Below are 27,942 nucleotides of genomic sequence, written 5' to 3' on the forward strand. Positions count from 1 at the left end.
TTTTGCCAACATTTTTTTATTAATCTAACAAGTAATTTCTTCCACAACAGCAACTGTGGTAAAAACCCCAATAACATTAGACAACCTGCTATAATGTTCTATGGTCTTCTACTTAATATAGTACATAAACATTTATAAACAACATAGGCACACCAATTTGTAAGCAACTAATAAATTCTGAAATGTTAGAAATATAATAAAACTAATTCTAAATAGTTTCTTTTTAACCTTCCCCTTTTCCTTGTTTATATGCATGCTTCCCACTAATTTTTTCACTAGACTCTATTAAATCCTAGATTTAAATAGGGTCAAAGATAAAACAATATTGAGATGAGTGTCAAAAAAATAACACACTGGGTTTTATCAGTGTCTAAGCCACTTAAAGCTATTCTCCAAAGATAAGTTATTCACCCAAGACAAACACGAAAAAAGTTAGAATTTAATCTTAAGTTTTTCAGGGTTGACCTGTCAGATACATGGGAGCATCCAAGGCTGGAGTCTGGAAGGTCTAAATGCGAAACGGTTAACTTGTCACTAGCGGAATGGCCATCAGTTGAAGAAGGGCCCTACGCACACTGAGCACTGTGTTCAACTTGCAGAAGACAGACGTCTTCTGCTACAAAAGAAGGTAACGAGGCTTTAAGCCGGACTCGCCTTTACCAAGGCTAGTCAAAGATAAAATATTATGCCTGAATAATGACCTCTAAGTAACTTCCAGCTTAGCCTCTATTGACTCTTGCCACTGAATCAACTTAGGTTAACAGTTCTGCAGTCTTAATTAAAAGGAGAAATCACTAAATCAATTTTCTGCAGTGAATTATCAGACTACTGTCCTGTTAGCTAGAGATTAGAGTATGTTCCACCTTGAAGCTGTAAAATCATGATGATTACAGACAATAATTCAACAAATATTCAGCAATAAATGAAGTATAAGGTTGTGCTAAGTGTTTGGTAGACCAGATATTGATTTATCTCATAATTTTTCCTCAAATCCCTTTATTTCTAGCAACAAATCTAGACCTACCACTTCTATTCCCATATGGAAGCTAAAATATGTTAAGACTGTTGATATATGACTAATTTGCTACATTATGATCCTATTTCTGTTAAATTACCTTTATAGTCCAGCAGTTTAAGTTTTTTGCATAAAAAACTATCTTTTTAGAACTCTAAAAAGATATTAAATTCACTGAATAAAAAACTTTTCAATTTTGTTCCTTAAATATAATAAAATTCTGATATATGATGTTAAACAAGTTAAATTATTAGACAAGTCACTTCTATTCACTTAAAATTAATGTAAAGAGGTTTAACTGAACTTTCAAAGGAACTGAGTTTCAATTATCCTAAAAATGGTAAATGACTTATTATTTGTGTGCAAAACTAAAGTATGTTCCTTATGAAATTATCTGTAAGTCAAAAACAAAAATTGAGGAAGACAACTTTCAAATATAATGTTAATAGGTACGCTGGGCAATAAATTCAAACTTTTTATTTAACTTACATCTGCTTAGCTTTTTATTGAGTTAAGTATAAAGGCCCAGTTAATCAACTCATTAGATTGGTCAAGGCAAGACACTTGAACTACATAACAGTATTTAAAAAGCAGTTGGTCTTTTAGTAATTCTCTGGTAATCACACACACACACACGCACATACACACAAATTGGTAGAGTACTCTGGATATACGATTTCCCCCCATAATCTCGAATAATGCACTGTTCACAATCTGCAGTATTTTGAAAACTATATAAATTGGACATGACCAAATTAAAGATGCCTGATAAACTCTTATAAAGTATTTGGGAACTTCGGCTGTATTCCCAAAAAGATCAATTTTAAACTATAAAAAAGGAAAATTCATATAAAATCACAACAGATTTAACAGACATCTTTGAAAAGAAAGTCAAACTGTAACTCAATTTTCTACTTTTCCAAATGTGACTAAGGAAAAAAAGGTACAAGTGGTAATGTCTCATTTTTTAAAAACTGTTAACTGAGTGGATTTGGGGAAGAAAAAAAAGCTATACAGTATTATTGCACTCCACGAATGTGCAGAATTCCAGAATGTGCCAGCACTGAAAAACTGTCTTGCATTGAGGTTTTTCAAGAGGTACAACGAGCCTGCCAAGAAAGCATCTGGTCTGTACTAACAGCTTGCTGTCTTCAGTACAGGCCTTCATAATGTCAGTCACGCTGCTCTTGCAAAAAATCCCTTAATGTCTGAAAGAAAAAAGAACATTTCATTTCAAAATTCACCTTATAAAATTAACTCATTGATAAGAAAAGAACTGAGAACATCTCTGCTATGCAAAAGTTAACTAACATTCACCTCTCTGTGTTTACACACATTTGCTTATAAATTTTCTATCTTGAATATGTTAAAAGAATCTGAATGTTAAAAAAAGATATGTATATAAATAATCTAGCATAATATACCAACTCTATTCGGAGTTCCAGTCAAAAAAAATGATGTTACAGGCCCAGCTACTAAGCCTTGAAGATAAAATTAGTAGCACAACCTTACCTTATTTTGTCAGGTCCAAACACTCTTGATCACTTTATAAATTTTAATAAAGAAAACATCCATCTATTAAATCTTAAATTGGGAACTCAAGTGGTACTATATGGAATATCTAGGATTTTGCTGATTTGTGATGAGAATGATGCCTATAAATGATTACTGTATTTTTAAACTACTTACAAAAGAGTTTACAGTGCTGATAGGTGGGGCTATGATCGATGATGTGGGATTGAATCCATATGCACATTGAGCTTCATTTCATTGTCAAGAATTTGAACAAGCTGTTGCATGGATGGGAGGTGACCAGATTCTAGCTTGGACCACACAGGCACATCTGTAATAAAAATAAACAGTACCACCCCTTAAAAGTAGAGTCTATAATAAATGTTCATTTCACAAGTATTTATTGTCTATATATACAGCTGGGGATACAGAAGCGAATCAGAGAATTACCCTTCTTGCTGCTATGGAGTTTACATTCCAGTAGGGGAGATACAAAAAGCACTATACAAATAGCTACAAATCACAATTCTATGCTAAGAATTAAAACTAGAGGGGTGCCTGGGTGGCGCAGTCGTTAAGCGTCTGCCTTTGGCTCAGGGCGTGATCCCGGCATTCTGGGATCGAGCCCCACATCAGGCTCCTCCGCTGGGAGCCTGCTTCTTCCTCTCCAGCTCCCCCTGCTTGTGTTCCCTCTCTCGCTGGCTGTCTCTATCTCTGTCAAATAAATAAATAAAATCTTAAAAAAAAATTAAAACTAGAAGATGCTGAGAGACATAGGAGGCTAGAAAGGAGCCTCTGTACTTATTATTATTAAAAGTGAGAGGTATCACTAAAATTGAAAAATACTGTCCTTAAAAGTGAGAGCTTAAATACAGGAGAAGACAGGTACAAAGAAGCTGGAGAGGCAAGCAGGGACTAGATCAGGGTCAACAAACTATAAAGCGCCAGACAGTAAACATTTTCAGCTTGGGAAGACATACAGTCCATCACAGCTGCTCAACTCTAATTGTAGTCTGAAAGAAACAACAGGCAATACATAAATGAGTGGGCACAGCTGCGCTCCAATAAAATTTTATTTTAAAAAAAGGCAGCTGGGGTTGCCTGGGTGGCACAGCGGTTAAGCGTCTGCCTTCGGCTCAGGGCGTGATCCCAGGGTCCTGGGATCGAGCCCCACGTCAGGCTCCTCCGCGGGGAGCCTGCTTCTTCCTCTCCCACTCCCCCTGCTTGTGTTCCCCCTCTCACTGGCTGTCTCTCTCTCTGTCAAATAAATAAAAAATCTTTAAAAAAGAAAAAAAGGCAGCTGGACATAGGGTCCACATGGCCATGGTCTGCCAATCCTGACACCACATCAAGCAGGGCGTTTTGGGTGTATTAAATGTTCCGGTCTTTATCTTGAGGATAAAGTAAAGCCACTTAATGAACTTGATGCAGGGAAGCAGGCAGATGAAAATGATTAAAAAAAAAAAAAAATCACTCTACTGTTTGGAGCTGGTATCAGCAGACTTTTCTGTAAGAAGCCAGGTAATAAATATTTAAGGCTTTATGGCTTAAGAGAAAATCAAAGATATCACATAGGTACTTACATAACCAAATAAATTTCCACAAATTTTTCATTGATGAAACTCAAAACTTTAGGTATAAACACTCAAATTTGAATTTCATATAATTTCCATGTGTCATAAAATAGTCTTTTGATTTTTTGTAACCATTAAAAAAATTTAAAAACTACTGTTAACTCATAGGCCATATCTGACAACCTCTAGTTTAGAGAATGTATTAGAGGGTAACAAAATAATTGGGGCTTGGACTACTGTAATTGTGATAAAGATAAACAAATAGAACTCTGAGAAATGTAGAAGGAGAATTAAGAATCAGACTTGGTAATCCATTAGACATGGAGAGTAAGGGAGAAATTGAGGTTATTCCAGCTTTCTGACATAGGCAACTGGGTAGAATGATAATGGTGCCATTATAAATAAATGAGCAATGCCAGGGAAGGAGCAAACTGGAGTACACGGGAATTGCAGGAAGCAGAGGTAATCCACAGTTTGGGAGTAGTTGAAGATTCCCAGGTATAGCACCTCGAAGAGAGATTCAGAGCTCTTATAGAGTTATACATTCAGAGGTCATCATATGGATATAATTCTCAAGCTAGGGGAGGTGAGGACCACATAAAGTGATAGTTTTGCATACTATGAAAAACAGAAAGGCCCAGTGATCATTACAAATCATTTAAAATGTGTTACAGAATGCAAACTATTCAGAACCCACCATTCAAAGTTATCTCAAATGCACCTGTTGACATACACTGGTTCTCAATCATGTTGCTCAAGAAGAAAACCATCATACATGCATAGACCTAAAAGAGAATATAAATAAGTACAGCAGGCAAAGTTATTTTAAAGGCAAAACATTACAACTGAAGACACAGTAATCTTTTAAATATAGAGTCTCATTTTTATTTGGTAACAGCTGTTTTTAAATCTACTTTAAAAGTTTCTATACAGGGGTAGGGGCTCCTGGGTGGCTCAGTCAGTTAAGTGTCCGACTCTTGGTTTTGGCTCAGGTCATGATCTCAGGGTAATGGGTTGTGGTATCGAGTCCCATGTGGGCTCTGCACTCAGCGCGGAACCTGAGATTCTCTCCCCTCCCTTTTCCTCCCCCTGCTCTTTCACTCTCTCTTTCTCTCTCAAATAAATAAATAAATAAAATCTTTAAAAAAAAAGTTTCTATGCAGACTACTATTGCTATTCTGTATGTTCCAGTAACATACACAGAACAAGGAAAATGCAACATTAATTCATAGCTTTATACACATTGAAGAATACATATTCATAATGTAGAGACAGAATTTCTAGAGATTTCATAATAGCCTTAATAAGTTAAACAAAAGAATACCAGCAGAAGAAGGGTTTATTTCACCATTTTTATAATATAAGGTATGAATTCACAAGAGACTAGTGATGCAATAATCAGCAACTCCATGTATACAACCTGTCCAAGTTCCAAACAAATCATTTTAAGTCAAATAAGAAAAAAGTAGATTAGAAAGCACTAGCATATTAAATGATATGTGCTCCCCCTTTGAAGGCAAATCTCTACCTACCCTTTCAAAAGAGACTAGACGTTCCTTTGTGGACAGAAAGGTTTTCATTTAACAAAATCACCTGACTAAAAAACAGGATGTAATGAGGATGTCAATTCACAGCAAGTTATTTCAAAAAAGTGAATAAAAATGCCCATAGCGAGTGAGAAAAAGCTCTCCTCCCAGTCCCACTTGAGCTAGGTGGGCTTTGATTTCATAGAGGTTACCCTCGCATTTGAGAACATTAAGTCTATTTTCATGGGAACAATACACAAGGAAGTGTCATGAAAGCTTTAGCTTTCAAGTACATTCCTCTTCCACAGATTAACAATGTTATATGTCTTCACAAGTAAAATGCACTGAAGTTGGAATCAACAGAATTAATAAATATAACACAAAACGTTATGTGTACTTAACTTTCAATTCGTAATCTTAGGCATATCAATCTTACGAATAATGGGTAGAGACACAGTACAGTAAGAGGTAGCACCTGACGATGCTTATGTTAAGAAGCCTTGCCTGTTACTGGAAATAAGTGGTTCCCTAAGAAAAAGCAGCATAGGTATGCAGGAGTCCACTGAAGGTGGTTTCAGCCTAGAACTAAAGAACAAGACCAGAGAGAGGACTCCAAAACAGAATACTTCTTACAAGCAACCTAAGCAATCTCATCCACGAGAGAAATAGAATTAGTCCCATTCCTCACAGCAGAAAGACAGGCCCTCTAGAAAATGAAAAAAATCTGAAAGGAATGTATGCCACAGCAAGACCCTACAAAGGAAAAAAGAAATAGCACAGATTCATATATCTATATCTCTCTATACACACACACACACACACACACACACACACACACACACAGAAGAGTCAAAGGACAAATAATAAAAACAAAATTTTAATAAGAATAATCTGTGGAAATGTCATTTTTAATGCGGATACTCATTATCACCCACAAAAGTTAGTATAAAAGGCCTACATTATGTGTATATTATGTTTTGTTGGATATGATTTGACCTAATCTACATAATCAATATTAGGTATTAAATTATTTTGTGCCCAGTTTCTACTAGCCACACCTCCCTATCCTTCAAATAGTAAAAAGATAAGACCCAATCATTCTTAATATAGCACTATAAAAACTAAGGCCAAGAAAAAAAAAATCACAAACAAAAAACTGAGGCCAAGAAAGGTTAAGTGCCATGCCCAAAGATTAAAAAGTGACTGAAGCTGAAATAATACAAGTGAACAGGTGAATCAGCAACAAGTACTTAAAAAACCAAATAATCCATTAAAATATTTTCACTGACAACCTAAAAACCTACAACTATCAAAACTATTAGGTTACATACCTTATTTTCTTGGCCCCACTGCCAGATGCTAGGAGCTTGCATGCCAAAGAAAGCAAAAGGATCCTTGCCAACAATTATTAAGCCTATTAATACTAGTTTGAAGACTGACAGGAAAGATGCTATGTGTCTATTGAAAGAAAAAAAAAAATTCATCAGAAGCCACAATTTCTCACCTAATTCGAAACTTCATAACTCAAGTATATGTGTATAGACATTTTCTAGACACCAAATCTAAAGGTTACTAATTAATTACAAGTAGTGAAAAAGACAGTAACCAAAGTTTATTGTGGAGTTTTAAAACAAATATGTTTAATATCTTAATCAATCAAAAATTAACTTGTAAAATTATATAGCATTAGCCTTTACAATTATTATTTTAACAGTACAGAATTTCATATCATTGACTTTGTATAAAAATTTGGGAGTTCTTGGTCTGTTTCCACAGTAAAAATTATATAAGAAAACACATCCTTAGAAGGTTGCCACCTCTGAAATAATCCTCCTCTTTTCCTTCTTACAGAAAAATTCTTCCATATTTGGATCAAAGAAACTTGCCACTTATAAAACACTGTTCTCTGTTTACTGTAACCAACTAAGAAATTATAATAACCAAGAAAAGTTAATTGAGCCAATTCACAAAACTTTACTCAAAAAAGTAAAAAAATTCACTTACCTATATATGGGTTGAGGGAGGTAATTTTCTCCTTCAATGCGGATGTCTGGGTACCGCTGGCTTATAACCCGCATGTACTCCTCAAACACCCGCCTATAACCTCAGGAAACACTGCAGAAAAATAAAAGTGCTTCTGTTAAGTGATTTAGAATACCTTACACTTATTTTGCATTTATACAAAGCCTAAAAATTGCCAAGATGAAAAAAGTGTTTCTCACAGTGACAAAGTAGTAACAACCCATGCTGGATGATGGCAACACGGAGGTTTGTCCACTAATTTCACATATTTAAATTGCCTCCCCACCATGTATATTCATCTATTAGAACATTAAACTTCATAGATCTGGATTATTGTTGGGCAGCAGCAAATACCTATTCATGTATGCCAGCATATTTTGAGCTCTCAGATCAACTCGCTTTTTGCAGGGGTATCAATGAATATACTGAAATGAAACCAACTCTTATACATCTGAAATAGGGGCTTTCAAAAGTGGGGCACAGAGATCTTAAAAAATACCAAGGCAGGAGACATGAAAACTTTGGTTCTTATTCCTACTCTGCCCCTAACTGGGCAACCATGCCTGCTCAATCACAGTAAAGGGAACTTAAAGAACTCTTATATCCTTTCTGACTCTAAAATTTGCTTCTACTTTGCAAAGGAAAACAAAGATTGGGAAGACAATTTTCAGCAGTATGACAGCAATTTATAACATTACTCCAGAAATTAAGTCAACAGCATCAAATATCTCCATTAAAATTTTTGAACAACTATAGTGCGGATATATGTTTCCCCAGCAAGAAAAGGGGAAAAGGCCACCAGAGTGCATATATAGGGGGAGGATACACTGAAAACTTTAAGACACCGATGAAAAAAACTGAAGACAAAAATAAAAGATATCTTGTGTTCATGGAGTTCATGGATCAGAATTCATATTGTTAAAATGTCCACACTACCAAAGGCAATTTACAGGTTCAATGCAATCCCTGTCAAAATTCCAGTGGCATTTTTCACAGAACTAGAACAAACAATCCTACAGTTTGTATGGAACCACAAAAAACCCAGAATAGCCATAGCAATCTTGAGAAGGAAGAACAAAGCTGGAGGCACCATGCTTCCTTATGTCAAACTATATTACAAAGCTACAGTAATCAAAATTATATAGTAGTAGCACAAAAACAGACACATAGATCAATGGGACAGAATCAAGAGCTCAGTAATAAATCCACACAAATATGGTCAATTAATTTACAACAAAGGAGCCAAGACTGCAGAAAGGATAGTCTCTTTAACAAATGGTGTTGGGGAAACTGTCACCAACATGAAAAGAATGAAAATGGACCAACTATCTCCCATATCATACACAAAAATCAACTCAAAATGGATTGAAGACTTAAACGTAAGACCTGAAACCATAAGCCTCCTAGAAGAAAACACAGAGGGTAAGCACCTTGACATTAGTCTTGGCAATGATTTTGTGGATCTGACCATAAAAGCAAAGGTATCAAAAGCAAAATAAACAAGTGGGACTACATCAAACTAAAAAGCTTCTGCATAGCAAAGGAACCCATCAACAAAATAAACAGGCAACCTACAGAATGGGAGAAAATATTTGCAAATTAGATACCTGACAAAGGGGGTTAATATCCAAAATGTAAAGGAACCCATACAACTCAATAGCCAAAAGTCAATAAGCTGACTAAAAATGGGCAAAAGGACTTGAACAGACACTTTTCCAAAGATGACATAAAAATGGCCAACAGATACACGAAAAAGTGCTCCCTAGGTTGCCTATCATCAAAAACACAAGAGATAATAAGTGTTGGCAAGGATGTAGACAAAAGGGAATCCTTGTGCACTGTTGGTGGGAGTGTAAATGGTGCAGCCATTATGGAAAACATTTTGGAAATTCTTCAAAAAATTAAACATAGAACTACCATATGATCTAGCAATCCCAATTCTAGATACACCCGAAAGAAATTAAATCGCTCTCTTTAAGAGGTATCTGCAACCCCATGTTCATTTTAGCATTACTTGCAATGTCCATAGACAGATGAATGGATAAAGAAAATGTGGTATAAATACACATAGGAATATCATTCAGCAAAAAAAATCCTACCATTTGCAACAATATGGATGAAATTTGACCGCATTATGCTAAGTGATATAAATCAGACAGAGAAACACAAATTGTATAATCTCATTTTACATGGAATCTAAGAAAAGCCAAGCTCAGAGACATGGAGAGCAGACTGGTGGCTGCCAGGGGCTGTGGAATAGGCAAAATGGGGAGATGTTGGTGGAAGGATACAAACCTCCAATTGTAAAACAAATTCTAGGGATCTAATTCACAGCAAGGTGACTGTAGCTAACAATATTGTAGTGTACACTTGAAAGTTGCTAAAAGAATAAATATTAGATGTTCTCACCCAATAAAAAAAGGTAATTATATGAGGTGATGGATGTGTTAACTACACTTACTGTGAATCATTTCACAATACACATGTATATGAACTCATCACCTTAAATATACGTCATTTCTATTTGTCAACCATAGTTCAATAACGCTGAGAGAAAAAAAGGAGGTGGTACCACCAAATCAACAGAAGAGCTTACAAATTCAGGTAAGATTGTTAAGCACTTAACTACATTAAATTTTAAGTTAAGGAACACACAAAGCAAGGAAAGTACAGAGGAAGCAGAATCAGTAACTAAGTAATAGTAACGTAAAACCTAAGGTGCCAGCTTTGTTGATCACACTGTCATCAAGGAAAAACATACCAACCCCCAGCATCAGGTTTATATCTGGCAGGGTATAACAGTCCAAATATTAGTAGATCTCAATTTAAGAAAACTCACTTTTCGGGGGGAAAAAAGGAGGGAGTAAGAGAGAGAAAGAGAGAGAGTCACCAGTTTTCTTTACAATTAATACTTCCTCTACATTTAGAATAAACATTTCACAAGAGATTAAGTCCCTAAAAAGTATGAAATTTTTGCAAAGGGAAACAAATCTCTACAGCTAAATACTTAAAAGAACTTCGAATTTCCACATATTTTGTTTAGTAAACATTCACCTTATCTAATATTTTGTTATTACTGTTAGAGTTACCAAATTGTAGTATTTTGTCACAATTACTTTCTGTATAAGAAAATTTTTAATGTTGCTTTTGTTCGGATATTACAAAAAATAATACCTATATGCCTAACTACCTTGAAACCAAGAAATGGCAACTGATTTCAATGCCCTCAAGCTTGCATCAGTGTTTACAATGGAGTTAATTACTTAAAATGATGTTCTCTAACTTTTAATGAAATATTGTGAGAGCTAGAGACAAAGTTAATTGAGTTAAAACTTTTTTTAGAGATGAAGGGGGAAATATGCAGCCCAAAGAGATGAAGTGACTTTTCCACGGTTACACATCCATATATACTACTTACTAATTCACTCACTCAAATCCTTACTGAAAGCCTACTGCATGTCAAGCACTATATCAGACATTGGGTATGTAGTGATGAGTGATACAGATGTGGTCCCTGCCTTTAGTCAGGGCTGAGAGACTACAACATGGACTTTGTGATAGACCTTTCCACTAGACCGCAATAAAACAGTTAGATGATGCAAGAGCTATTCTTCCCTTTGTCCAGGAAATAGGTTCCCTTTGGCCAAAATGCCACAAGTAAGTACCCACACAGTTGACCTCTTGACAGCAGAGATCTCTGAGGTTCTTCTATGATGAAGACCTAGAGATCCTTCCTCTGGGAGAACTAAAAACCTGTGGGCCCCCAGAAGTCCCTCATATCTGCGCTGGGAGTTCCAATCCTTTGCCAGGGGAAGCCCTAAGAGGCCCAGCTAGAGAGGTGTACCTATGTGCAGGCAACACTTCGGGTCAGATTCCTCCTAGTCACCTACTTTTCTGGCTACTGTGCTCAGAAGTCTAGCTCTAGCCTCCATTCTCCCAGTCCCAAGTCTTCAGTATGGTCTCAGACCTTTGGACCAAACTCCAAATGGAATCAGCCCATAATCTTGAAATCCAAAAAGGACTTTAAAACTGTACCCTTTTTCAAATTTGCAGTTATAAAACGTGTAAATCATGAGGATGGAATGTACAGCACAGTCACTATAGTTAACAGCATATGGCATATTTGAGAGGAGCTAGGAGAGTGGATGTTAAAAGTTCTCATCACAAGAAAAAAATGTGTGACTCTATGGTGATCGCTGTTAACTGGGCTTGTAGCGGCAATCACTTTGAACTACAAATACTGAATCTTTATGTTGTACAACGGAAACTAATATGTCAATTATACCTCAACAAAAAAACAAAAACAAAACAAAAAAACTGTACCTATTTTACTTCTGAAAGATGAAGTTTACAATACTGACACAACGTACTTTTAGACAAGTTTACTTACATTTAAGTAACCTTTCCTATCATTGCCTTCAGAATTGTGAAGAAAACCTAAGGAGCTTTTTTCCTATATAATTATTTTCCTCAAATCAATTTTCCTCTTTTGAAATAGCAGTCTCTACTGCTGACAGACGTTTTCCAAAACGAAACATACCTAATGTTTACTGAGGTGGACAAAATGTGAAATTCAAGGCACACATGCTGAGGAGCCAGGCATTTCCACTTCTACTACCACACCCAGCTCTTTCAACTTACTTCATTCTTTCTGGGTGCGTGAGTGAAACTATGGCGGCCAGTATACCCCCAACACATAAACAGGGCAACATGCTAAAACCACGCTGCAGCAGCTGCCTCTGCCTCTGCCCTGGGACCAAAGGTCCTTAAGAAGGACATTTGAACTTTGGAATCTTAACGTTGAGTCCTAATCACTTTGCAAATCTCTAGTAATATGGAAATATCTCACTATATAGAGTCAACTTTTGCAATGGCTCACTTTAAAATATTTTTCACAGTACTGTTCTAAAAGAAAAAACTTGCATACAGATCAGATGATCTATGTGAGAGGACACTTAAGAAATAAAGACAATGCCTTGTCTATGCTATTTCAAACAGATGCGGTGCTTTTCTGAGTCCATCATGTTTTCAGTGTCCCGATTCATGATGCCAACCAGCCCCCTTCTCCCCTTTCTATATTTACGTCTGCCCCTAACTGTAGTCAAATGCTTAGATCAAACTTGCGCCCATCACAAACCCCAATCTCTCACATCTTCTTACTAAAAGAAAACAGGGCAAAATTTCAGATATCTATGAAAAAAATATTCAAGATTTCTACTTTTAGCATCTCTTGAATTCACCTTCCCGTTTTATTTACAATAACCTCCTCTCCAACTGTCCTTTCACCCACACACAGGATTGGATCCTGTTTACATAATGAAACCAACCCCTTGCCATCGTTGACAGTCCAGAAAAATGCAAACCTTTCAAAAGAAGGCTTGAGCTCCCTCTCTAAAAGCTAAGAAATGGGATTTTAAAAATTGACTATATCCATAAAGGTGAACGTTTAACATGTTTAATCTTTCAAAGGACTGAGAAGACAAGTGAATCTTCAGAGAAACAGAAAGATAAAGTACCTTTTACTGAGTACAGATGTGAACCAGGGAAGAGCGCATGACGTCTTCTCCAACTCTCCAGTTTTCCATTTTAGTTCGTCTTAAGGCCCTGCTGCATCCCTGCCATTGTGTTCTAAGACTATTCTCTCAATAATTTTAAAATACATCTCCAAATGTATTGTTCAAACCAGTTCAAAAAGGTTTCTGCTACTTGCGTCCCAAGAATTTCAACTAATATTTCTTGCACACTATACCAAGAAAATCAGGAAGATATTTTGTAAATCTGTACTTTCTAATTGTCTACAGCATTGCTCAGTCCAACAGCTCACTGATCACTGAAAGCTGTGTTTTTAGATAAAATCTTTACCTCTCTGTTTTCTGATTATAGATGAAGTACTACAATAATCAACGTTTGTCTGGCGCATCACCTGCTCCAAGATTTCAGGAATGAAGTCTGCAGCATGTGCTATAAATCACACAAGAAACAAGGTATTCAGGGAGTGAAAAATAGACCAAAGTGATAAATATTTTTAAAAATAGAAACAGGAGGGCTTACACACTTCAAAGATCACAATGTGGCCCAGAATTTGCTCAGTTTTTTAAGAAGCTGCAAAAGCAGCACTGAAGAGGTATCAGCGTGTCAGATGAAGGAACAGTATCATATGACATCCAGTGATTTCTCTTCCAGCTACCTCAACTCTTGCAACACTACAGTGGCCACCACAGTAAAAACACATACATGAAATATGCCTAAAGTGGCTTCTAAGATTCCTGGCTTCTTTACTAAGTGTATTCCAAAGATGTGACAAACCTAAAATTTGATTAGTAATCTCTTTTTATTCTCTTCATTCTTTTGTCTTATTCTTGAGGTCACTATCTTCTAGTTTCTCCACACCTTTGGCATACCATTTCAGGAATTCTTTTGCTAAAGAGTATTCCACCAAAAATTTATAAACTGCTTAGTTCCTTCAGCTCTTCCTGGGGAAAGCATTTTATCTGTTTACTCTGGAAAACACTTATTAATAGATTTATAAGGTATACGATCACTCAATAAAGATGACTTGATTAAAGCATTCAAGAAATGGTGACAACTACATTTTGCAGAATTCTTTGTTTCATCTTAAAATACTTCACATATGCCGAGCTTTTATTCTTTTCAATACATTTTTTAATTAGATGTATGATTCACATGCCACAGAACTCACCCTCAGTGCATTTTTGTAAGTTGCTAAAGAGTCTGATAAAAAAATACACTGTGTTCTATGCTGAGTCAATGGCCACACTGAAGAAGTCTCTGGGCTGCTTTATTGCTTTCCTATTTGACATATATATTTATTTACCTGTTGGTTGTAGACTGATTTCACATGACATTAGAATAAACTCAATAAAGAAGCCAGGAATCTTAGAAAACCACCAACAGGATAATGCAGTTGTAATAATAAGTAAGGGTGTGTCAGATATCACAGCAGCAGAAAGAGGACTGGCAGTGGCACAATGAATTCTGGAAGCTTAGCCCCACCGGTAGAGGCATGGAGGCTAGGCCAAGAGTGTTACTGATAAGAGTTATGTTCAAAACTGAAGTTTTACATGATTACATTCTATGCCTAACAGCTACCAAATTTGAACAGAAGCCAACCAGGTAAAAACCTACCAGAAATGAACAATAATTAGGTGATATCTATCTATACTCCAGTTAGGAATATAAAAGGGGGGGGGGCCACAGGGAGGGCAGTTAGGTTATTTGACGGCAAACCACAGTGGACTATAGCAGGTAGTCAATAAATATTCACTGATGACAGTCAAAAGAGATAGAACCTAGAACAAGAGGAAGCAAAACAGACAAAAACCTATGCCTTTTTGGTGCAGGCAATATTCTAATGGAGAGAGTAAACTGGTAATAGTCTACTTAAGAGGATACAGTTCATCAACTGATAATATCTGCAGCTGTTTCTCTTGTTTTGAGAAACAGGGAGAAGAAACAGAAAAAAAAAACACTTGAGGGACTACGGAAAATGTCATAAAATGAAAATAAAGAAACAGCAAACAGAAAGAAGTCAAAATAAGAGCCTACATCCAAAAATATTCTACAAGAAGCAGAAGGATAAGGAGAGGTAAGGAAGCGATGAGGTTGTGGAATATAGGTGAGGTTCAGTGGGGTGGAGTCTGGAGCCAACGACCAAGAAAGAATTCTTGAGGCGTCTTTGGTACAAAATGGTGGTTTATTAAAGCGCGGGGACAGGACCCGTGGGCAGAAAGAGCTGCTGCACCAGGGTTGTGAGGAATGGCCCATTATATACCCTCAAGTTGGGAGGGGGTTAGGGATAGCGTTAAGTCTCTAAGGAATTTTGGAAGCAAGGTTTCCAGGACCTTGAGGGGGCTAGCTATTTTTGGGAAAAGGTCATTTATTACCGTCTAATAAAACCTTAGTCATGAGACCCTTCAGATGTGTATCGATGGGCCATATGCTTGGGGGATGATTGCCAATATGTATTTTGGGGGGGGGTTTAGAGATAAAAGGAAGTTTCCAAAGGAATTTTTATACATTAAAGTAGACTTATAGAATCTTGGTGGAGGGGAGAGGGTCAGGCTAGGACTGCCTTTGGCCCTTAGCAAAGTATTAACATCGAGGCAGCTGAGTTCCTAGAGGAACATCACTGTGCCTGTTTCAAGGACTTGTCAATGGGCTGTCGGTAGTAAGTAAGGAAATTTAATTGTGTCTACACACATTCCCTTCTGGAGGCTAGGTTACTGATAGCTTTGTTCTTGTAAACTGCTAAGACGTTTGTAAACTGAGGGAGACTCAAGTCTTGCAAGATTGTGGTTAACTGTTTCTTTGTCCTTTAGGGCAGCCAGGAGTGCCTGAGGAATGTCACATACATCCCATGGGGGGGGGGGGGAATTGCAGGGTGTCAGCTTCTGCTTTGTCCTCAGCTTGCCTTCCGTTCCCCCTTAAGAAGCACTACAAGAAATCTCAAAACCGAAAAGCAGAATCAAAAAATATTTTGAGGCAAAAATATATATGAGGCCCTAAAAAAAACTGATGGGTAGAAAACTGAGCAAGTGATAGAAGATAATAAAAATTGCAGAAGATCTGAATACTATCATTAGCAGATTTCACAGATCTATCAGCTTTATTTTCAATAAGAGAAACCCCTGATAGCCCAAAGAACATCTGCAACAGCTGATCACGTTACATCACAAAGAAAGCCCAGTAAGTAAAAATAGCCAATGTCATATACTGATTACAGTAGAATAAACTAGAAATTTTTAACCTGCTTAAGATCTTCTAGGAGTATTAACTAATTTAACAATGTCAAATTTTAAATGTAATACCCTTTGACATAATCATAATATTGTACTTCTGTGAATTTAGTTTACAGAAATTATTGGACAAGTATACAACATATTTGAGGATATTTACCTTAGCAAAGTAATTTTGTGAAAAATCAGGATCAACCTAAGCGTTAACCAATAAGGCACTGGTTAAATAAATTAAGGAACACTCATCTTTCATAATAGTATGCCTGCTGACGCATATCTGTATTTACTGACACTGAACGGTAAATGATGGAGGGGAAGGAAAATTTAAAAAAAAAAAAGAATACAACTATGAACATGATCACTTCTGTAAAATTACATAATACAGTATATGTGAGCAGAGTTGTCTTGAAGGAGGTTCTTCAAAATGTTAGTAGAGGGCTACAAGGATTTTTTACTTGTGTATACTTATGAGGGGAGAGCAATATATGTGACCCCAAAATATGCCACTTTGGCATGTGACTTATTTTGAGCTGAAGGCAATTTAGACCAAAGGGACTCCAAAAAAAAAAAAAAAAAAAAAACCAACCAAACAAACAAAAACAAAAAAACTCACTTAACTTCCTTAACTACTTAAAAGAATTTGGATAGGCCCAAACAGAAAGCTATTATCAGGGGTAACTTTTTATCTGAAACAGTAGTGTGGCAGGACAAACATGTATTTAACCAAACATCTGCTCTTCTTATTGTGCAGTGAATTACCCTCCTCCCCTTTGAAGCCCCAGACTCCATTCTATTCCTTAGCTCAGGATATTATATAAGCCTCAATTGCCCAATTTGTTCTGGACTCTCGTATTTTTTATAGGGCTCTCATAAGTATGTAATTGAATGTTTTTCTCCTGTTCATCTGTCTTACGTCATTTTGATTAATAGACCAGCCAAAAGAACCTACAAGGGTAGAATAAAAATGTTTCCTCCCCTACACTTTTTAAATTATTTTTACAAGAAACCTGCATTATTTTTATAGCCAGAAAGCTAATTTCATTTTTTTAAAAGATGAAAGTCTCAGAGTAAAGTTTTCAAAGGTTTACCAAAGTTCTCATCACAACATTAAAGACAATAGGGGCGCCTGGGTGGCACAGCGGTTAAGCGTCTGCCTTCGGCTCAGGGCGTGATTCCGGCGTTATGGGATCGAGCCCCACATCAGGCTCTTCTGCTATGAGCCTGCTTCTTCCTCTCCCACTCCCCCTGCTTGTGTTCCCTCTCTCGCTGGCTGTCTCTATCTCTGTCAAATAACTAAATAAAATCTTTAAAAAAAAAAAAAAAAGACAATAAAAATAACACAGTACAATGGAACTTCATAAATGATAGCATTTATGCTGTGCTAGTTTTTAATCGATTATCTGACTCTGGCTTTATTTCCTGTCCCTTCCCCCTTCTCTGTGCTGAGTCAGGCTTCATTTACATTTGATCTTCCATTACTTATAAAGCTCTTTCTCCACATCTCCTGGTGCTTTTCCCATACCCTTCAAGATTTCATTTTCTCCTCTCAAAGCCATCCAACTCTCCCTGAATAACCTTTCTTTCCACTAGGTTTTTAAAGCCTTCCATTATGACCTTTTTTAGAACACGTGAACAGACAGAATGCTTTACTATAATATTGTTTAACATGTCTCTGTTTCTCCCACCAGAGACAATGGGTTTTCAAACATTACTGTAAAACACTAATATTTATCTTCCTAAATATTGGACAAAGGGGAAAATAAGTGGCATGTAAAAAAAAGGCATAAAAAACAAGGACTCGATTTCATCAGCAGTTCTTGCTAAAACCCACACAGCAAGATTTCTTCCTCACCAATCCTAGGCTGCACCCCAATCAAGGTAAGATATGGGAAAACATGACTTGATTTCCCTTTCTGGAAAGGAGGAAAGGTGACAGAAATGAAACACATATGTGTGCTTTCATTTTTTGCCTTGAAGCTTCCTACAGTATAAAGCAGTAACAGAATTATTAGACGTAACTGGAATGCAACCAACATCATCATGTTACAGATGAACAAGTTGAGAGCTAAGAGATTCAATAATTTCCGGAAAGTCATTCAGAAGAGGCAGATCAAATAAGAATCTGGGCCTCCAAACTGTTAGTCCAGCAAATGCCGTTTTCCAGTAACTATACTATTCAAAATTTATGAGGTTATCTTGGTATTTCCAAATGATACATTCAATTTGATTTCCACCACTTACCTTAATGGCAAATGGTAAGGAAAGAATGTTGCAATTTTTCTGTAAGAGGAGATAAAACCTTTAAAACCATTCATATTTTACCTACCTCTAAAAGCTTTGGACTAAAGTACTTTGTTCATTATTAAGTAGAAACCACTATTCTGTGTACATTATTCAGTTAGATACTGCAGTTTTTTGTTTAAATAGTAAAAAACAAAGCAAAAGGTGACTAAGTTCTATGTAATTACAGAAACTTAAAAAATCTAACATAGTGATAGGTGTAGCAGCCAGCATTTTATTTGTTCTCTAGTAACACTCCATTAGTACCCTTCTATCTGGATTAATTTACTACTCCTTTATTTCAATGATTCTAAGAAGTACATTTCTCCTATTTAGCATCTTTTTGAAAAATCAGGATTTATCTTATAATCATTTCTGTGTCACAGACTAAATGGCAGTATTTTTCTCCCTCTGAGTGGTATGTAAAATAATGGTGTATCTTATAATCCATCATATATTAGGTTTGGTGAAATACAGTAACTGGTATTTAAGTTTTTAGTTTTAGGGACGCCTGCGTGGCTTAGCGGGTTAAGCGTCTGTCTGCCTTTGGCTCAGGTCATGATCCCAGGGTCCTGGGATTGAGTCTGCATCAGGCTCCTTGCTCAGCAGGGAGTCTGCTTCTCCCTCTGCCTAACGCTCCCCCTGCTTGTGCTCTTTCTTTCCCTGACAAATAAACAAAATCTTTAAAATAAATAAATAAAAGTAAAAAAATAAGTTTTTAGTTTTAGGTACTATGGCTATTTTGGGGAGATGAAAATTTCTTTGTAGGATATTCCCCTGTTATTGTTTTAAAAACTCAGGATTCCTCCCATTCCTTCCCATTAAAAAGAAAAAAAAAAATCCATAAAATTTGTCTCCTTCGTTTATCATTCTAGTGAATGGCACAGCACCACTCCAGAACTCAGGAGCCATCTTTGACACCTCTCACTCCATACCTCCTCTCCTTCCCCCAAAATATGTAACCCATCACCAAAACCACAAAATTTATCTCCTAAAGATCCGTTAAACCTGTTCCTTTACATTCTACTTCTACCACCACCACTGTATTCCAAGCTCCATCATCTCTCACCTGGGTCCACCTAAATGGTTTCCCCATATCTATTCTTTGTCCCCTCTAATGTCTTTTCCCAGTGAGGCTAACTGATCTTTCCTTATGGCCTGCCAGATCTTCCACGATCTGTGCCACCTTCTCTTTGGTCTTTGAGGACAGTAGCCTTGGCCTCCTTAAACAATTATGTTCTCTTTACTACCAAGGCCACTGACCGTGTTATTCCCATAGCTTGAAAGCTCTCCAGCAATAAATCGTATCCTTTAGACCTCAGTTCAAAGTTGATTTCCTCATGGAAACCCTCCCTAATGCCCTGACTAGGTCTCTCTCCTACCACATAACCTTTCCTTTACAGCACTTAACTGTAATTTTATATGTTGTCTATGGATTAATGACTGCCTTTCCACTCTTGCCTATGATGTCTATGAGAAAACTGAATTGAATTCCAAGCACCAAAGTGCCTGCACAGAGCAGGTGCTCAAATATTTGACTATGCAAATATAAGTCTACAGTAACTAACATGGCCTTTAAGACTCAGAATTTCTCAGATTTCTTCAATTCGGCCTTTTACTAATCCCAGTAAGTATCAACATCCAAATTAGCCTTAGGTCTTTATTTTCTTGCCTCCATATCATGAAAGCAAAGGCTGAGTTTGTATAAATTTAAATAAAAATCTGTTCTTGGAGTAGTTGTTTCATTTACCTCTTAAAAATACTTTTAGAAGTTGGCTGCCCTAAAATTATAACAGTGGATTCTTAAATTAACAAAAATTGGAAAATTCTGTATTCTGCTTATGCTTTGAAATCTTATCTTTAATCTACTATTCTTAGTGAATCAATTGTTAAATATCCAAATAAGGATTAACTGTAAAGAGCTGTCGCCAGTATGCTCTTTAAACTACAACAACTGATTAAATGCTGTAGGTCTGACTACATGTTAAATCTCATACATGGAGAAAATAAAACATGCATACAAACACCATGCCAAACAGTACCTGTCAGTATACATTTACACATAAAATGCATTTTTTCATAAAAATCACAAGAAAGGAAAATGTTACAAGGGAACTTTGCTTTAAGCTCTGATTTGAGAACTTCATTTTTCTTGTGTTCAATGTTTAAACATCCAAATAAGCGGGATAAATTTTTCCCCTAAATAGGAATCAATGTCATCAAACTCATCTAATTCTATTGCTCCATCAATTGACATAAACCAAAGACTTAGGCGTGTAATGCAATACTGTGCACTTCTGGAAGCTTCATGGGGGACCATATCTATATTGTTCACCATGGTATCTTTAGCCCCTGGCACAAGCAGGTACTGAATGAATATTTATTGAAAAAATACATGAATATAGAACAGGAAAGTTTGTTTTAAGCTATTTTCACACTCTCTCCCTTTAATCCCATTTGTGTATTGTGCTGCTATCTTGTTCTAGTAGCCATTATAAAAATGGTATAATTAATAGATGATATATTGAGCTACCGTTAAACAAAGAGCACTCATAAAATAATAAAGGACAAAAGCGATTGAAAGGAAGGCAAAAATAATTCTCTCCTTTGTTCACAGAGGTAATTAAGAAACACTGCATTTTATAGCACTCAGATTTCAAATAGAATTAAAAGAATTTTCACATATTTATCCTCAATTGTTTTAGCTTCCTCTTCTTTCCCAAACTCACAAATGAATGTCCAAGAGATTCTACCAAAACCAGACACCCAATATTAAATTTACTATATACAGATTAATCTCTGGGGGAAAAAGTAACAAACAACAAGCTAAATTTACCTGTATATGGAGGGCATACTAATAAAATTATTTCCTATCTACGATTAAAAAACAAAACAAAACTGAAGAACTTTTGTATGTAATATGCTCCAGGTTACTGCAAAAGACAACTCTCATCAGACTTTCCTGATAAGTTTGTGCTTACAGGGGGAAAAAAAAGAAGAGGAAAAGAAAAAATGAAAGAGAAATTACATATCAGAAACTCAACTGAAGTATTTAAGACTTTTTAAAAAGTTTAATTGAAGAACTAAATGCCCTTCCCTATATTTGTTCACACACTTGGAAAACTTTATTATGAACATCCTCAGTGGAAGGTACACTTGTTAAATTATTGTGACAAGTATTCCATTAGAAGCAATTATAAAAGAAGAGTAATTTGGAAAAGCACAAGTGAAACCAAGATGTGCAAATGTAGGAAACAGAAAAATTACATAACTTGGAAAATGCAGTCTTTTTTAAACTACTTACATCCACCACAATCCTTAACAATAATTATAGGGTGAAAAATGACAGACGCTTTCTAATTAAAAAAATATATATATGCAAAAAATCAGAAAGATCAAGTCATGAACTCCTGTTTACAGTATTATATGAAAATGATAATATGCTGGCCACATAGCAATACAGGGAGTTCTGTTTTTGTTTTTGTTTTAGTCAGGAGGAAAGTGCAAAGTTTTTTATAGTTTTCACTCCAAAAATAAAGCCTCACCGTCTCACTTTCTGACTCTAAGGCTTACTTAAAGTCTTTTTAAAATTTTAAATATTTGCTTACTCTTTAAAGGATAAGCAAAAACTAGTTGGGTACATAGGAAATCTAACCTTTAGTACGCTTAAATAAATACATAAAGTTTTAAAAAACCATTTTAACTGCATTACAGCCAACACCAATACCCCAAAGTATCAGCACTCTGAAAATTTACCGATCTGACCATCCAATCTTGAAAAAATGTCATCTTTTGTGATACAGGATTCTAATTTCTACAGTTTTACAATTTTAGTTTGCCTTTCAACTCTTCCCCCAACCCCACCTACTTTATTACATGCATCACTGCTCAGGTTTTAACACTTAACCAGGTAACGACAAAATCACTTATAGAACAAAGTCCAAAACTGCTGGGGTTTTTTCTGGTTTGGGGTTTTTTCTGGTTTAGTGTTTTTTTTTTTCTTTTTGTCTGTTTCTCTGAATGCACAGGAGATTTGAAAGGCAGCAAAGAAAAGACATGCCAGTACAGACAACTCCTGGGAGGCGGGTGTAAGGGGGTTTGGGGGAAAAGATAAGAGTTGTCTGGAAGTGAACCCTTGTCAGAAGAGCAACGTGCTCCTTTTTAAAGACATTTTGGAAATTGCAAACTGAGAATCAGCCTCCCTGGACCTCTCCTCGCCCTCCGGCTGTCAGAATCCCCACTCCCTCATTCAACAGTCACCCCGGGAGGTCCTGGAGAAGAGGCGTCGGTCAGTCGCGGGTCTCCTCCAACAAGCCAAATTCAGCGAGGGGCAGCGAGGGCGCCTGGCATACCCCTGGGAAAGGGGAGAGGAAAGGGGCACCGGGTGGCAAACACTCGAGCTCCTCCGCCGAGGCTGCGCCGACTCATGCCCACCTCCGCAGGCAGCCGGGGTGGCCATGGCGTGACGCCGCCGACCGGTCCTCCGTACTGACAAGTGTCCCCACGTCTTCGCCTTTCAGTATTTAACCTTTTCGTGCCCTCCTTCCCCACTCCCACCATTCTAGGAGGCAGAAAAGAATTGAGCCAAGTGAACGGTTATGCTTGCAGGAAAGAAGGGCGGCCTGGCAGTCCCGGGAAGGAGCCCGGAGAAGGCAAGCTGCGGAAGGCTGCTGGCGCCGTTCTTCCGGGCCGGGGCAGGTTCAGCCCGCTAGGCCGCGAAACCGGCGCCTCGCGTAGCGACAGGGGCCTCGCAGAGGTGCGGCGGCGTTGCCGGGGCCCGGCGCGCATACTCACCAAATCTGGAACTTGAGCAGCGGCCCCGTGGCGTACTGCATCTTTAATCTTTTGCTAGGCACGCCGCCCAGGTTGGCCGAGGCATCGCTCCGGATCACCGCCGACGCCGCCACCAGGAGAACCAGCAGAAACCTCATCTTAATCGAGCCAGCCACTTCGGCCGCGCTCAAACTGAGACTGCAGCCAGCCCAAGGCCGAGCGGGAGCTGCGAGCAGCTCCCCAACGCGCAGGCGCGATCCGCCAAGGTCGGGGAGGGAAGCAGAAATGCGCCTGCGCAGGCCGGCGCCAACGCACGCTCTGGGAGGCAGAACTGACCTGTTTCACTGTCCTGACCCACCATCTTGGATGTGTGCAGAGGCTGGGATGGAGTGAGTTGGGTAGGAACGAAGTAGTTGGTAGAATGTCAGAGGAGCCTTAATCATAGCACATGTGGGTTCTACATACAATTTCACTTAATTCAAACAGTGCTCTGCCCGAGACACTCAGGAGCACCCATTTAGCAGCCTTGATGCAGGTGTGGGAGATAAAAGAGAAAGCCCCAGCCTTCCTAACGGTTAATGCTTCAGTCTTTTCGAGGGCCATACTACGGCTTTTTCTTTGATCTTACAATATTGCTCTCTCCTAAAAGAATGAATATTTTTAAAAAGACTTTTGGAAAATTTCGGTCATGTAGAGGAGTAGAATAATTACCTTACTCATTAACAACCTTGAACAATTACTGGCATTTTGACAGTCTTGATTGTCTGTAGCTCTAACCTGTTCTTCCCCCAGGGATGCAAATATCAGACATCCTATTATTTCATTTGCAGGTATTTAAACATGTATGTCTAGAAAATAACTAGCCTTTGGGGAAGAAAAGAAAAATCTGACGATGAGCCCCTTATTCCACCTTAAAAAAAAAAAAAACACAAAAAACAAATCAGTAATTCTTTAATACCACATATCCAGTGTTCAAATGTCTTCTGTCTTAATAAATGTTTTTCTGAAATCAGACCAAAGTAAAATCCATTGACATTGGTTGATAGGTCTTTTAGTTTCTGTCAGAGCATTTAAAAACAAGAATATACCAGAAATTGAGAAGTTTCATTTATCATATATTGCAGCAAAGGGGAACACACACCACTGGGAACCAAGGCAAGTCTCAGAAAGATGGTATTAGAAAGACCCTTATAGTACATGGGCTTCAACTGGGTGATTTGGGGAAGAGTGTTGGGAGTTGCAATGGAAAATCTGATCATACTTTTCAAAGTCTCAGTATTAATAAATATAGGTCATTCTGGATCATTTATCCCAGGTATTTCGATAATGAAGTACATCAAATATGAGTTTGAGGAACAGTGGCAAAGGAAATTCTCAATAAGTGTGTGCCCATAGTTTCTTATATCTAATAGCTCAAATGCAGCACATGATCGAAATTTTTTTTCTAATTTAAGGATGCAGTGGGAGTCTGAAAACATTCCGCAGCTGTTAATTCCAGTTCACTTAGACTTTAAGTGACTAATATAAATTTTATATATCTTAGCACAAAAGGAACCGCAAAACCAAAATCAAACTTTTTTCAGTAATCACACTGATGGCAATACTATTTTGTTTGTATTATTATTCTAAGACTGCTGCATGTAATGTGGGATAAAGTAAATGAGTGATTATATTGGTGTCAATGGGAATGGAAACTTGCAGTTGGAGAAAGGAAATAGACTTAAATTAATGTGTTAAGAAATACATCATGAGGAAGTGGATAAGAGTACAAGAATTTTTTAAATTAAGAAATCTATCAGAATCCTTTGCAATAATGGATTAGAGAAGACACATCATATGATCATTTCCATAGAATTTGATAAAATTAAAATCATTTATTATAAAAATTCTCAATGAGTTAGAAGGAAATTTCCTTAACCTGATAAAAGTTATCTAACAAAAAAATGCAGATATCATACTTAACTTGAAACATTAGAATCCCAAGAAATTCCCAGTTCAGTCAGAAACAGGTCAAGTATACCCACATTCACTGCTCCTGTTCAGCATTGTGCTGAATTGTACAATTGTGCACTGTACCTAGCAAATTTAATAAGATAAGAAAAAGAATTAGAACATGTAAGGACTGCAAAGAAAGAAACAAAACTGCCACTGTTTGTAAACAATGTAATTATTTACATAGAAAACCAAAAAGAACCTACAAACTTGGCGTCCAGGAAGGTTGCTAGATGCAAATTCAATTTTTAAAAATCACTAGTTATCTTTCATCAATAGTTAGAAAATGTAGTGTTTAAAAAAGTGTATCTCTTAACAATATTTTCTAGAATAAATCTACATGAAATGTGCAAACCTCTACAAAGAAAAGTATAAACCTTTCTACTAACGCGCCAAGGCAAATTCACTGAGCCTTCGCTGCACTGTGGCCCTTAAGCACTGAGAACTGACCTCTTTACTTAGTCATCATATTTCATTGTAATCAGTTAGTACTATGTCAGTCTCTTCTGCTCTTAGCTGAGTTTGGCAAGGGTAGGGACTGTCATTTATCCTTGTAGCCCAGGTGACCAAGGAGTTTTTGTAATATTACAATGAGAATAAAATGAAAACAAACACTATCAAGCTACTGTTTATCAAGTGTCTACTATATACAAGGTGCTGTTAAGGGCTTTACCCATATTATTTTTATTCATATCCTCTTAGAAATGAATGGGAAGCAAGAATGAGAATGTAGGTAGGGCAGATTGTGGAAGGTCTTAAATGCCAGGCTAAGCAGTTTGAATTTTTTTACTATAAAAAATGGGAGCCATTAGAGATTGGTGGCATTATCAAAGCACTATCTTCGGAAGACAGATGTGGTAACTGTATGAGTAAAGATTGAAGTAACAAATATCTAAAGGAAAGGAGTCATATACAACAGGAAGAAAGTTAACAAAAAGCAGTTATTGTAAACCACTGGCATAGTGCAAAACTAGGGCACAAGGAATAATTAGACTTGGTGGGTTTTTGGTCTTAAAGAAGGTCATGAATGGGTAAGAAAATATTTCAAGTGGGACCAATAAGATGCAAAAGTAGGGGCATCTGGCTGGCTCAGTCTGTAGAACATGTGACTCTCGATCTTGGGGTTATAAGTTTGAGCCTTATGTTGGGTGTAGAGATTACTTTAAAATCTTAGGCCTGTACATGGGGCACCTGGCTGGCTCAGTCGGTAAAGCATGTGACTCTTGATCTTGGGGTCATGAGTTCGTCTCACCTTGGGGATAGAGTTTGCTTTTAAAAAAAGCAGGGGAAGGGATTTGTACTTGGCTTATTAACGCTTTGCTGTTACCATCTTAAAATTCTTCTTTTTGAAGAAGGAAGTCCACATTTTTATTTTGCACTGGGGCCATTACTTCTATGCCCAATGTGTATCACTTCTCTACCATCATCATTACCAAACTCTATCTAAATTCCTTGAGAAAATCTTTCATTGCCAGTGTTTAAAACGCAAATGTCTTCTTGGGTTTTATGGTCCAAACATATGATTTCAATCAATAAATATGCATGGATTGTCTCTATGATACAATTAGGGGCTTGCGAGAAGAAGCACAAGCCAGGGACTTCAAGTTCCTTAAGTGGGTGCCAGATGTCCAAGGAGGTGGGGAGGGATGCAAAAACAAAACAGGTGGGGCACAATAAAAGATTCTCTCTGGTGATACTACAATTCTAGGATTTGACCTGTTTAGCTTCAATTAAACATAGAAAAATAAATAAAACTGTACCCAGGAGTCATTTTTCCTCAGGGTGAAAATGTAAGCAGCTCTGCTTTGCTAAGATCTTTCAGGACTCTAAAAATGTGGCTCCCTTTTCTTCGAAAACAAATTCCTAAGAGATTTCTGAAAGTATTCCCAAGTCACATAGTGCTTGATCTGCAACTATCTCAGGGTTACGTAGTACCTATTTCCTCTTCCAAGTGTGCTCACCACCCCCCATCCCTCCGCAGCTCAAACAAGCAACTGAGAAGTTGCCTGGGTGTGATGCCTCTGACCCAATTCCAAATCTTTCCATCACTTCTCCCTTGCTTTCCCTCTTCCTCTGGGTATCTCCTGTATACCTTTTTGTCTGTAATACTTTTTTCTTTCCCTATTGCTTCCATTTTTTGCTTAGTGATCTTAGGAAAAGAAATCTCTCTTCTTTCTTTCATTCATTTGTAAGTACCAAATTACCTCAGTTGTAATTAAATTTAAGAGTAGTGAAAATTTGTATCAAGGAAAAGAGAATATATCTATGTATGTTTATAATAAAGAACGAGTATCTAAAGCACACAAAAATGACCAAAATCATCCTTAGTAATATCCTAAAAATTATTTTTTTCTTTTTTCTTTATTTAAATCTGCTTTTTAAAAAAAGTAGCATTCAAACTTTCTAAAGGAATTTTCATTTTCTTTTTAGATATTTCTTATTCTGGCACTATTTTTTTAAAAAATTAATTTTTAAACTGCCTTAAAAAAAAA

The 27,942-nt window shown here is 37.1% G+C and overlaps 1 protein-coding gene across 2 annotated transcripts; it reads right to left on the reverse strand.

Moving 5' to 3' along the window:
* On the reverse strand, window positions 1-27,942 carry SELENOT (selenoprotein T). 2 transcript variants are annotated; one of them, XM_026497280.4, is made up of 6 exons: window positions 23,480-27,942; window positions 7,632-7,742; window positions 6,959-7,085; window positions 4,799-4,886; window positions 2,705-2,858; window positions 1-2,223 (listed from the first exon to the last, which is right to left on the reverse strand). In XM_026497280.4, exons 1-5 carry the CDS (start codon window positions 23,614-23,616, stop codon window positions 2,734-2,736), a joined length of 588 nt encoding a protein of 195 aa, XP_026353065.1. In that variant the 5' UTR covers window positions 23,617-27,942; the 3' UTR covers window positions 1-2,223; window positions 2,705-2,733. The 2 variants fall into 2 exon arrangements, with proteins under 2 accessions (XP_026353065.1, XP_057171920.1); XM_057315937.1 differs by having other exon boundaries at window positions 1-2,858; window positions 23,480-23,718.

The sequence above is a fragment of the Ursus arctos genome, unplaced genomic scaffold (genome assembly GCF_023065955.2).
Source record: "Ursus arctos isolate Adak ecotype North America unplaced genomic scaffold, UrsArc2.0 scaffold_20, whole genome shotgun sequence".
NCBI classification, from domain to species: Eukaryota; Metazoa; Chordata; class Mammalia; order Carnivora; family Ursidae; genus Ursus; species Ursus arctos.